General features: G+C 40.9%; 1 protein-coding gene across 1 annotated transcript in view; it reads right to left on the bottom strand.

Annotated features, from left to right (window-relative positions):
• Nucleotides 1-10,571, bottom strand: part of LOC126391969 (lysophosphatidylcholine acyltransferase 1) — a 28,802-nt gene extending 18,231 nt beyond the window's left edge. The window contains exons 1-3 of the mRNA XM_050047025.1: nucleotides 10,122-10,571; nucleotides 2,853-2,992; nucleotides 1,457-1,671 (exon numbers count right to left, since the gene is read on the bottom strand). Of these exons, the coding sequence (XP_049902982.1) occupies nucleotides 1,457-1,671; nucleotides 2,853-2,992; nucleotides 10,122-10,238 (472 nt within the window). The 5' untranslated portion in view covers nucleotides 10,239-10,571. The remainder of the gene's footprint in view (nucleotides 1-1,456; nucleotides 1,672-2,852; nucleotides 2,993-10,121) is intronic.
• Nucleotides 10,572-12,532: the final 1,961 nt, after the last annotated feature.

Genomic DNA, 12,532 nt, shown 5'->3' with positions numbered 1-12,532 from the left:
AGGGATTAGGCCTCTAGCTGGTACCCAGAGAGTCACTCTACACACGTCACCATGGCTGATCAGGTCTTAATGCCTATTCTGGATTCCACTTGCTTGGCCAGGCATTGGTGCCTGGTTCCTACCACAAGGCCAGCATGACTAGTCAAACTACAGTTGAACCATTAGCGGATACCTTTAACCAAAAATAATACTATAAATGAAACCTGAAATGTTAACCATTGCTAATGCTACTCAGGCTTCTTCCAAACATCACGCTACAAATAATGACACTTTGCTTATGAGCAAAGGTGTTCACATTAAGGTTTCATTCCTGTAATACAATCAAGTAAGGCTGCAGTAACTTGGCGAGCTGCGCTCAGTCTGGAGGTAGCTAAGTGGCTAATTACCAACTTTGTAGGCAGAGCAGGAGGAGGAGAGAGTGCGGCTAAAATAACACACACCTAGGCCTTTTACTGCATGTCCTGCTGCCAGGGGCATGAGAACAAATGCCTAAACTGGCAACTGGAAAGGTAACTGAACTTATAAGCTAGTTAATGGGATCTGCTGTTACACTCGTGTCCTGACTGCAACTGAGCAGTCAGTATTGTTTGGTGCTCCAGTTAGCTATCTGGATGGTCCTGCTGCTTTGTGGGATCCATCACTGGCAGTAGTGTTACAACAAAGTCATAATAAAGTCCTCCTTTAACAGCAGGTGGATGATTTCATTTGACATATCTATTCCCAAAAATTATTAATTGAAAGGTAGGAACCGAGAGCAGATTGAAACCAAAAATCATTCATGGTTATTATTGGCTACTGTGTCGAATAGTCGAACCATAAGCCTTCAGATCCATAGCACTGAGTGTTGTTTCCTTTCCTAGTCCGAGTGTGGTCATTTATCTGGACAAGAAAGTTCAATTTTTGCTTCCTTGTGTCATGGACGGTTTTATGAGTTTAACATTGTCATAAGGACTCATAAGGTTGACAAGTCATAATGGTTTACAGAAGTAACTCTGAGTCAATGTTGACAAGTCAATGTTTCTATGTTTGGATATATACTACAGCATGGCATGTGTATTTTTGGCATGTATGTTTATGGTATACCACTGCTGTGTGAACATAAGCTAAACTGTACTGAACTTCAACGCTGCAAAGTGGATTGGGCGATCCTCTCTGCAAAATCATAGAAGCTGTTGTGACCTGCCCTTTACAAAGTAGCACATCACAACACAAGGCGCATACTGTATATACTTAACCTTCCCCTGGTACCCACATGTGACTGAACAAGTTTGGGTAACAACTGAGCCTTTGCATGGAGACTCTGTACTTTGTCGAAAAAGATTCTGTAACGCTGTCATGGAGAATGAGATGACTTTTTTTCAGATTTCCTTAGAGCACCTGTTCTCTCGCTTCCAATTTAGGCCATAGTCATAGATGTAACAACGATAATACATCCTGGTATGTGTTTGTAACTTACTGCCCCAGAGAGGTATATCCTTGCTCTCGGCCTTCATGACAATTGAGGCCATTGTCATAGTGACTGGGATGGCGTCAAAGTAAGACGAGTGGGGCGCCAGGGTGAGGATGGGTGCTTCTGCAGGCAGTGCCCTTCTTCCTTTCACGGTCATCCAATGGAAACCCCCCGCAAACCACATGACCCGCATGATGATCTTCAGAATTATGTCCACCACTCTGGAAACAAGAGCATGCAAGTGTGAGGGGCACTTTTCCTTCAAACTGCAAATGGACATAAAATCTATAACACTGGAAAATATGACAGATGCATATGTCCAATGACATGACAAAGTTGACATAAATGATTAAGCTATACTTGATCAGCAAACCTTCTGTTTATTGTTTTATTTCCTTCCTTTTTCCCCTGTGTACGTGAGTGTCCCTTTGTGTTCATTCTGGTTTTTGCGGGTCCATGAACGCAGCATAGACAGACCACTTCACAAACGATTCTCTTTCTCAGGAGCAGTTTGCTGAGTTTGAGTTGTGAGACGGAGAAGTGAGGAACATACTGTTTGACCATCACACTCTAGACTTCCTTTTAATCAGTCTGTGGTCGCAGCGATCAGACCTGATCAGATCACATCAATGGGTATAAAAAGTAGCTGCTGCAGACGTGAGTGAAAGCAAACTTTCTGTTCCGTGGGAACTTAGCCAGTTTCATCTAAAAGTAGGGCTGGAAAATTAATAGACTAAACTAAAACTATATAAATTGACGGACAGTTAAGTTTCACTTTCACTGCACTTGGTGCTCTGCTACTCTGTCTGTGGCCAGAGTATTCTCGGCTACGAGAGAGAGACGCAGCTCCAAAAACAGAAAATTTATATGTGGCGGCGAATGCTCATATTATGGCAGTACGCCATAAATAAATGAATGTGTGGGAAACCCTACTGCGTGTTAATTAACCTTTGAGGTGGTATTTTCAGTCTTTAGTTTTAGACAAGTGGTTAAAAAGAGGAGTCCTGCAGTTTCTGTGGAGGTTTATCTGATAAACTATTGCACAATCAAGGAGCAATGAGAGTAAGACTGACACAGAGGGTGGGCCATCTGAACTATCAAAGATTAAGAATTACTCAGAATAAAGTGAGATAGGCGTGAAGGACTACTAGAAACCAATGCTACAATTAATTTATCAATAGATGCTCCTGCACAAAAAAGGCAAAAGGCATTTTAGTGTAACTGTTTGAAAACTTGACTGAAGTAGCATTTTCAACCCTTGTGATTTTCTTCATACTGAATGCACTGCCCATAGCATTCTACTGTTGCTGATGTGGTAAATAACATGTTTGTAAGAATTATAGTGCTTCCTGAAATTCACCATCAAACAGACAGACACACAAGTGCGTGACAAAGCACCCACCTCCTCCAGAGGCACTGGGGTTCGACGGTGGTCTCTGAGCGCCCTACTGAGGCCAGGAAGGCAAAAGGCCAAGCCAACAGCATCATGAATGCAGCTATGAGTAGACGGATGGGGAACAGTGTGACTGTCATTAATGCAATCTGGAAGAGATTTGGGACAAGAGAAGAAGACAAGGGTTAAAGAAACAGATCAAACAACAACATGTTATGCATGAGTGCAGCAATACACTGAATCATAGAACAAATATGATCACTGTAAAGTGAAAGCATCAATATGTATCATCACCTTTAAGATACCTTTGTGTCACCACCTCTGTTCAAGCACACCTCTTTCCGAAACATTCAAACAGTGCTAACAGTCTAGCACCAGGCAGACAATGGCAAGCAACCAGGAAAAAGACAAGACTGTTAGCAACTAATAATGATTGCAGGACCCTGAATTGAAGCAAACAGAAATCGTACTGTAGCAGACTTTGTGATATTAGCAACTACTGTACTGTTGTCCGAAGAATCGCTATATCAAGTTGTGCTGTTGCTTGTGATTTACACCCGTAATGTTTTGTCAGTCATCTCGGTACCATTAACGTCTCAGCTGGACCCAAGTCTATGCAGTATTTAGCCTTTGTTAATACCAACTCGACAACTTTTTTCATTTGCTTTACGATAAATGCTTTGTCTACAAGTCAGAGCCAAAAATCACAACATTTACAAAAAGTTTACTCTAAAAACAGACTGACAGGTTGGCACTTTTTGTCAGGAGGGAAGAGACAAGAACATAATTGATTGTATTACTTCTTTGCCGAAGCAAAATAAAAGACAGCCCATCAGAAAACAATGATGCCTTCAATTTATGAGAACCAATTAACTGTTAGCATCTGGTGTAAAGGGAAAAAAAGCATATGTAGTTTAACATCCAATGCATTATGAAGCTGAGAGCTGTTTGTCCCTTCCTATACAGTACACAGGGCAGCATGCCTGAAGCACAGCCTCTGATCATAGTGGTCAATGGCAACTTAGCAATCCGAAACACCAGTGATCCTGCATAAAGAGCTCTGTGTTATGTTAGACAATTTAAATCAGATGTTGTGTCTGCCCTCAGGTCACAATATGGCCCTTATTTATATGCTTACATCCTAATCATGAAAATGCTACATATAACATATGTTCTTGATTCTTAAAGGTTCTGACAAAACCTTACATAGTTTGTAATGGTGACTGTTTACAGCCTCTAATGACTCCCTGATAGCAGCGCTTATCTTCTGTCAATATTTGTCTTGATAGCAAACCACAACTCAGGAGCATGGAGTCTGTCTGCACTATCTTATCTGGGGAGAGTTCTTGTCTGACAGCTTGGTCAGATTAAATCAATCATTTTAAAGCTTGCCTGTTTAATTACGGACAATGAGCAGCAATCAAATGTTGGAGTCTAAATGGAGACTGGTTAGTCATCTTTCCCAAAAACATAACGCTGATCGGAGAAATATTCGCGTCTACATTATGATGGTATTATCTACATTATAGATCTGTTTTGCTCAATTTTCAGTGAGTCGAAAAATTACATGACAAACCAATCCCACCACTGTTATCACATTGACACACCAGCCTCATTTCTATTTCTCTTTTCACAGTCCTCCAAACTGTTTACTTTCCCAAGATCCTCTTAAGATACATGAATTAATTAAATATGTCTACCACACAGTTCTCTTTTTATACAAATACTAAGCATACAGTTTTGCACACGAAAGAACAAACAACTGGTACTTTTTCCCTATAATAAAAGGGGCCCTGCCGGGAATGCTTGAGAGCCACTGTATAATGCATTTGTTAAAAGATTTATTCAGACCCAAAGCATGAGAATGCATGAATGTCACTTAGAGTTAAAGTAAAGGCATTAGGGGTTAGAGTGAATTCAGGCATTGTGCTAAGGCATCTTTAAATTCATGCAATAAAGGCTTGTCTCAGTCTTTAAAGGGGGATGTGAGAACAAAATAAACATTCATTTGGGCTGATGCAAGTTGGGAATTATATTGGAGCTGCCAAGAGTGGTCCACATTGTAAAAACACTGTAAATATACTAAATTAACTTGGGCTTCTTGGTATCACAATCAAGTACTGGTCTAAAACAGCAGAACTCTACTTTGTGCTCACAGTGTAGCCATATTAGAATCAAAATGCAAACCAGCGATTGCAGTGGATTGTAAACCAGATGTTACCAGTCTGGTGTTATTATCTCTGCACTGATGAACAAGACCCTACAAGGTTGAAACCTGTCTGCAGTTGTAACCATTAATACGCAACCAAACACTGGGAAAGTGGACTGTGTGTGTGCGAACACAAGCAACCATTTCATTGGAGTTTCACACTAACTTAAGTACTATAAAGGGTGTATTCTTTATTCTGACTACACTGTCAAACCAATATGACCCATCATGTAGCTGATAGCCATTTACCCCCCCTTTAAAGTGTGACCAGATCTATGTCTCAATAGCCTTTTTTAAACAGGAATTGTGCACATTTGCAGGAAAGCCCAATCAGTCTTCTTTCAGCATTGGCTGTATAAAAACAAAATCGGGGAGTGCAGCAAAATGCCACCTACCTACTTTTGTTTTTACAGAATGTGCCTTTTTCGGGGCAATGGGGGGCGCGAGCAAGTAACAAAACCCGTAGCTCAGCGTGTGACGTAAACAGTGACGTGGGAGGGAAGTCGCAGCTGGTCAGTCCTTCGGTGCGCAATTCCTCGTCTCCCCAGTTGCTCATCTTTACAGTGTCTGTCAGGTTTGCGTTTCCCTCTTGCTACTAGCTGCTCGCTAATTCCTGCTATCAGCTGTTTCCTGTTTATCCACCGCCAGTTGGTCGCACATGCGGCGTCATCAACAGCTCCTCCCACAAGTCTTCAACAGCCCCTCCCGTTGTGGAAGGCCACCTCGGTCTGTTTAAATTAAAAAGGTTCCGCCAATATGACTACCCTACAAGGCGGAAAGGGCGCCCGCGGATCAACTCGCCATTCCGCCACTGTGTGTATAAACACTCGCAGCCCAACATTCGCAGAAACATCTGGCAGTGTAAAAGGAGCTATTGTCTTTTCTTGACTTGATTCACACTTTGAAAGGAAGTCATGTTAACGAAAGCAAAAGAAGATCTACCTGTGTACAAGCTTTCTGTTTTTATAATGCAGATGTTTCACTTCTTCAATCATTGTAGTAGTTTAAGGTCAGAGAGAAGCGGCAGGACAGCGTTTAGTTTCTCAAGCTCATTGGTAAGGTTGTTGTGTGTGGTGGTGGGGCATATAAACACAGATTTTGCCCATATGCATGGAAAAACAACAGTGTGGAATGCCCCCCTCATTCTGGCCACTTAAGAGGGCCATCAGTGATGTTTTACTGTGCTTTTGCAAAGAATAATTGTTGTTTGTGGGCAGGGGTTCACAACAGTTACTGATCAATGCCAGTCACTCCACTGTTAGTGGGCACTCAGACCAAAAATAGCACTTTGTAAAAAAAAAAGAAAAAAAGCAAGGATCTGTGTTGGTGTGGGCGTTGCTTCAGGTAGTGGTGAGAAGCGGAAAAATAGTAATACATTCATGACTTTGAAGGAGTAAGGAATGGATGATGAAAATTAATACAACACAATAGAAGAGACAAATTCATAGGAGACCTTTTAGGCTTCGCTTTAACCTCATCCTCAGGTCTCAATAACAAGAAATACTTATAATTGCTGTACTGGGAGTTAACCTTTTCAACCTTGGGCCTTACACTAAGCCAACTGAGCCTTAAAATTCGGTCTGATAAATATGCATGACTATTCTGGTGAGGAACAAATCGGTTGCCCACTTATGACGCCAATCCACGGAATTACTGATCTATATAGTGTGGGAATAAGCTATTGACTCATGGCTGCTTTGGCAGGATCAAAAACAGATTTGGGTCTTTGTGGGGTTCCCCAATGAATGACACAAAGAAACTGGGCGTGTCAAACCTAAGCCTGGAATTAAATCAACTTTAACATTAGTAGCTTGTCTTCTAACACCATACCAACATTTAGGCTTTACGGTTGGAATGTTTGCTGATGCTTCTAAACTCTAACAAAAACACTGCAATGAGTTTTCACATTAGGTCTAAACCAATCAGCTCTGTAGATCGATTAATGAGCTCACCAAGGTGCAAAACTGCAAGAGCATCTTTATATGGATTGAAAGGTCATGCCACTGAATTACAGTATAGCCTACTGTCTCCACAGTTGCTACAAGATTCGAGAGCTAGTCAGTCACTTGTGCGGCCATTTCTGGACAGCAACCCTTTTTGTCACAGAAGAACTAAAAAATCACAGATTAGCAAAGACGTCCCCAGCTCCTCTCAGTTGTAGGGTTACACTGCACAAACTTAAACCGTGAGGAACAATGCCAATTTGGCTTGTTGCAAACAGGATCGCTTTTAATTCAGGTACAGCCAATTAGCTTTCAGGCCTTTAGCCTGCTCTTACAGGCAGTAATGTAGCTTTATGGTCTAACACCAACCATATTCTTGTGGCATGGGTTAATCCAAGAAAACTCATCTGTTCCTATTATAATCTGTAATCCCTATCAGTGGGCAATATGGAGGATCTTCTAAATGCCAAAACCGATTTGCTCATCAAAAGACAATGCTATCCACCTCCAACCAACTACTGCAATACACACAAAAAAACCTTATTTGCATAGGTGTCATTACAGTAATTGTGATGCTAGTGAAACAATCCTGAGTCATCTCATGCTATTCAGTAACGGCCTGTTACTCATCACTGTAATTTCACAATAGACAAGGGGCATGTACAACAATCCCTTTTCTACTTGAACCCATAAAAGGATTCTGTGAGACCATCTACCTGTCAGCTAGTTAACTGGTAGAGAGAACTGTCGCTTTTTGCTCCAGTCTTCAATTTTTCAGTTCAGGTTGTGTCTTCCTCATGTTTCTGAGGATGTGAAAGCAAGACCAGGGCAACATGCCGAAAACAGTTGTTCTCAGTTACATCAGAACAACTACGAAACTCATTTTCATCATTTAATGGCCCACTTTTGTTACAGAACTTAGTGTTTACTTCTGCAAGAAAAGGCTCTGTTACCAAGCACATGCCACTGAAGGGAAAAATAAGAGAGTTGTGTGCAGTATATGGCTTTTTATTTTTGGCACAGCGTGTCAAAATTAATTATTCTGCAACTGCTACTGTAATTTGCACATAATCACCACGTATGGTGATCTAAATATGCGCCAAGCGTATATGATATTATGTTAGCCTTAAAAGAAACTGATAACCTGCTTATTCACTTGGCTTGCATCCGCCTGACACTCTGCCTTTATCTGTTCTATCAAAAGAGCCAGGAAGAACACGTGTGAACCTCCCTAGGTCACTATTCTTACTTGTAACAAGATACTCGCTTATGCCTGCTATGCCAGAGTAGCGCCATTCACAAAACCGAGGCTCTCCCATCGGACTGAACTCTGTTACTGAAAATACCTCACAGCTGTGTCCCAATTCCACAATGTTTACTAATACTTTACGGTATACCCTATGTAACAATCTATATGATAACCATTTAATAGCCTGAGCAAGAAATTAATGTGCTTTACTGTTTTGTTCTTACAGGGAAAAAACAAAACAAAAAAAGCACAACTGGACGTCAATCAAACTTTGGGGAGCTGCTGCCAATTTCAAATCTGGAAGCTTTACAAAGAGGAAGCAAACTAGTTTTGCCAAGATTTAATAATTTATTTGTTTATCTTGGAGCTATGGGTGATAAGAGTACACAAACAATACACTTGTATCGAACAATTTAGAATGCATGCTGGCGTTTTTATACTTTCATATTAGACTATTCTCCAGTGTGAATGTCAGCTACCTCGTACTTAAACATGATATGAAATATTATGTTTTTTTCAACAGGGACACAGCTTCTAAAAGTCTCTTAAACCTCATCTAAATCCCTACGTTGCTGTATCAATGTATGTTTCTTTCAACACAGCAGGATCTATTACTCAGTGCACTGATTAATGCAAACCCATGGCTCAGGGCTGACACACACACACACACACACACACACACACACACACACACACACACACACACACACCCCAAACTATTTAAGGTATTCAGAGAGGTCATGTGAGGTGAACTGCATAGGTCCCACATGTGCCTCCAAATTTATAAGCAGCCCCAGATAATATTATGCTCACAAGAACACATGACTTGGGGTTTCCTTCATCAGTGCCCGCTGCCACATGCTACAAAATTTGCACGAAAAGACAATTTTAAATGTCAGGTGTGCAATAACAATGAGATTAAGAAGCCTTTTAAATTGCTGTCTTGTTACATCTCTGCAGGCTGCATCCCCAATTATGCATTTTAACAGTTTTGGAGCAATGAAGCTCAATGATATAAAACCAATGGCTGGAAGGTTGAAGCAAATCTGATCATCAGTAGCAGTGATGGGTAACTGGTCTGCTTGTCTACTTTATGCTGCAGAACCATAAAATCTTAACAGCCAGTTAATAGCAGAAACCTGTGAACTCTAACAGCTGGGGGAAATACATCTAAGTTATAGATGGGAGGGGGACATGACTGTCAGTTTTCCATCCCATCCTCCAGCCTCCTCAGCCACACGTGTTGGTTGCTGGTTGAGAGGGACGCACAGTGATAAGCAATAAAGCATGAAAAAAATGCAAGGGAAGCCAGTAAACGGTACCATGTGTGCTGCTACAGGCATGTTTCTACCAAATGACATCTTAGTAACAGCTACCACACAACATGATCGTCTCTGAAAGCTAATGATGACAATTAAAGAGCAACAAGCTATAGGCCCATCCTAGACAGGCGGCCATGCTCAAATTGCTGTAACGCTATTCAATCCTTATGGTTTGTTAGCGGATTCCTCAGTGAGAGGTGTTGATGTATATGTTTTACACACTCATATGTGAAATACACTTCATAGATGGAGCAAAGAATCCATTTAAAAAGGGACTCATCCCTCTCCAGCGGCATGAAAGCGAGGCAGTAAAGGCAGCAAGACAGGAGGAAGAAAGCAACATGTATATGGCTAACGTTACAGTTAGCTGGCTAGCTAACACTAGCTCAGCTGACTACATGCAGTCAGGAAAAACCAAGTTAAATGATGGTGACAGCCTCTCCACTGTGTCGCACCGAGGTGTTAATGTACTAGAGACTACTAGAACAGCATGTTAACGTATGTGTACCAGAGAAAAGCATTTGCCTGTAAGCGTAATTTAAACATTAACGTTACCTTTGCCTTCTCCAGAGGGGTGAATTTCAAGACGTGCACAAAAGGGTTTCTGAACGGAGGCGCTTGGTCCATCTTCTTCCCGTCTCCCTCCATCGCAAAATGCCTCGGTAACCTCATTCTCACAAGAAGTCACGTTGGTTGAGGTTGAAGCTATATTTTGTTAATATTCCGAGCAGAAAACTGCTGCTGCTTCAAAGGAAGACTCCTCGCGCAAAACGCAGTTTCCCCTTAATCTGTCTTGCACGGTGGCTAATTTTGGTGGCAGTGCAGGGTTATTACCGTTATCTTCCTTTCGCGGACAGCATGGAGGGATAATGGTTAGCTCGAGGATTAGCTGGGGATATTTGAAGTCGCCGATATCTTTCTGCCTACAGTGCGCAGGACGCCTTCCTCCACACCGCGTTCCCCCCAACCAGTCCGCTAGCTCTGGATGCTAACAGAGCCACGATTCTGCTCTGCGGACAGGGCGCATGCGCAGCACATCCTTCGTATTGTCCTTAAAAAGATGTGATGGTGCCTTCAGAAGACTCCAAAATATCGTAATTTTAAGACTGCAACTTAGATTTGGAATTCTTTCCTACTTCTGGCTGGGGGCATGGACAAGACAGAAGCAACTCATGAACAAATAGGCTTATGTAAACCAAAACAATAGCCCTGTAATGAACACATATGTAAAGCTTATGTTTAAAATATTTTTGAGCAGTGTTTTTGATAAAAATAAATAAATAAATTGAATTAATTAAAACCTCCCCCATTGCACCAATTGAAATATAACTTTAATCAGACAATAAGATAAAAAGTAAGTATTTCATAATTATATATATTCGTCCATACATTTGTGAATCTATCTATCTATCTATCTATCTATCTATCTACTCAATTACTATTCTTGGCTGATGTTGTTAATGAGGAGACAGTACTGTCTGCTTAACTTAGGACCAAAGGAAAAGTCAAACCTATTATTAGTGAACTAGAACTGGCGTTCATGGAGCACATGAGTGGGAGTCATAAAAGTTAGTGTCTATTATTGGATGGCCAGGTGTAAATGTGCTGTAAAGTGGGTTGTATGGTCAACAAGAGCTATATCTGCCCCTAGTGTGTGTGTGTGTGTGTGTGTGTGTGTGTGTGTGTGTGTGTGTGTGTGTGTGTGTGCNATATCTGCCCCTAGTGTGTGTGTGTGTGTGTGTGTGTGTGTGTGTGTGTGCACGCACACATAAGTAATTGAGTGGGTGTAATGCGCTGAGTGCAGTCACAGGCTCTGTGAAATGACTCACAACAACCAGATGCAACATGGCATCATGAATAATATATTCATAGATCATATATAATTATGTGTTATCATTGCATAATTGTGTGGAGCTATAAATTGTAGACGGATGCTAAGTTAGCAGTCAACGATGTAAGTGACAGTAGGCAATATACATTTTATTATGTCCAAATGTTTCTTATTTTAATCTGAATTAATACAGATCCATGTCCCTATATTTTTAATTGATATGGGCCAAATTGTTACAGCATGGGCCCTGGGAGTAATGAAGTTATAGCCGCACTGGAGGAAACCCCTCTTTTTTTTTCAATTATTCAATGAAACCTGTAAACTTAAAGAGAAATAAGTAAGTCCAAATATGAGGGCATTTCACTTTGGTCTTTTGCATAAATGTTTCACAGCAAACAAAAAAAAAAAAGAAAAACTATCCCTAAAACTTTAATCTAAGCTTTATGAAAGTATGGATGCATTCAGCACTATATGACTGATTGATTAATATATATTACATGTAGTGTATAGGAAACTTGAGAATGTGCACTCATCTCATACAGAGACCTGATACGTTCTGACATGTTACTCATTTCTAGTATTGTGTCTGATTTGGATTTAATGTCTCTTGATAACTGATTATATGCCTCCCTCTAGTGGTAAAATCCTCACATTACATCCAGGGTTACATCTCAGAATAAAAAATACTGGAACACAACATCCACTCAGTCATACACACACACACACACACACACACACACACACACACACACACACACGTCCACAAGGGAGATACAGATACAGCCCTTGTGGATAATGCAGCCTACTTTGCAGTACATTTTGACCCTCTCCTCTATTAGCCTACTTGAATAGATGGACGCCAGTTCTTTTTTTTATTTTTTATTTTTATATATATATATATATATATATATATATATATATATTGACATTTTTGCCTTCATTTAATAGGACAGCTAATTGGTTGAAGGGGGGGAGAGTGAGGGTGTGATATTCAGCAAAAGGCCACAGGCTGGAACTGAACCTGAGGCCACTGCAGCAAGGACTTTGCCTTTGTATATGGGACACCCACTCTACCAGGTGAGCCACTGGGTGCCCAATTCTAGTAGTAAAACTGTATAGCCTTTCTTATTGTTCC

The sequence above is a fragment of the Epinephelus moara genome, chromosome 6 (assembly GCF_006386435.1).
Source record: "Epinephelus moara isolate mb chromosome 6, YSFRI_EMoa_1.0, whole genome shotgun sequence".
Classification (NCBI taxonomy): domain Eukaryota; kingdom Metazoa; phylum Chordata; class Actinopteri; order Perciformes; family Serranidae; genus Epinephelus; species Epinephelus moara.
The sequence above is the reverse complement of the archived record's forward strand: the minus strand, read 5'-3'. Positions and strand labels throughout refer to the sequence as shown.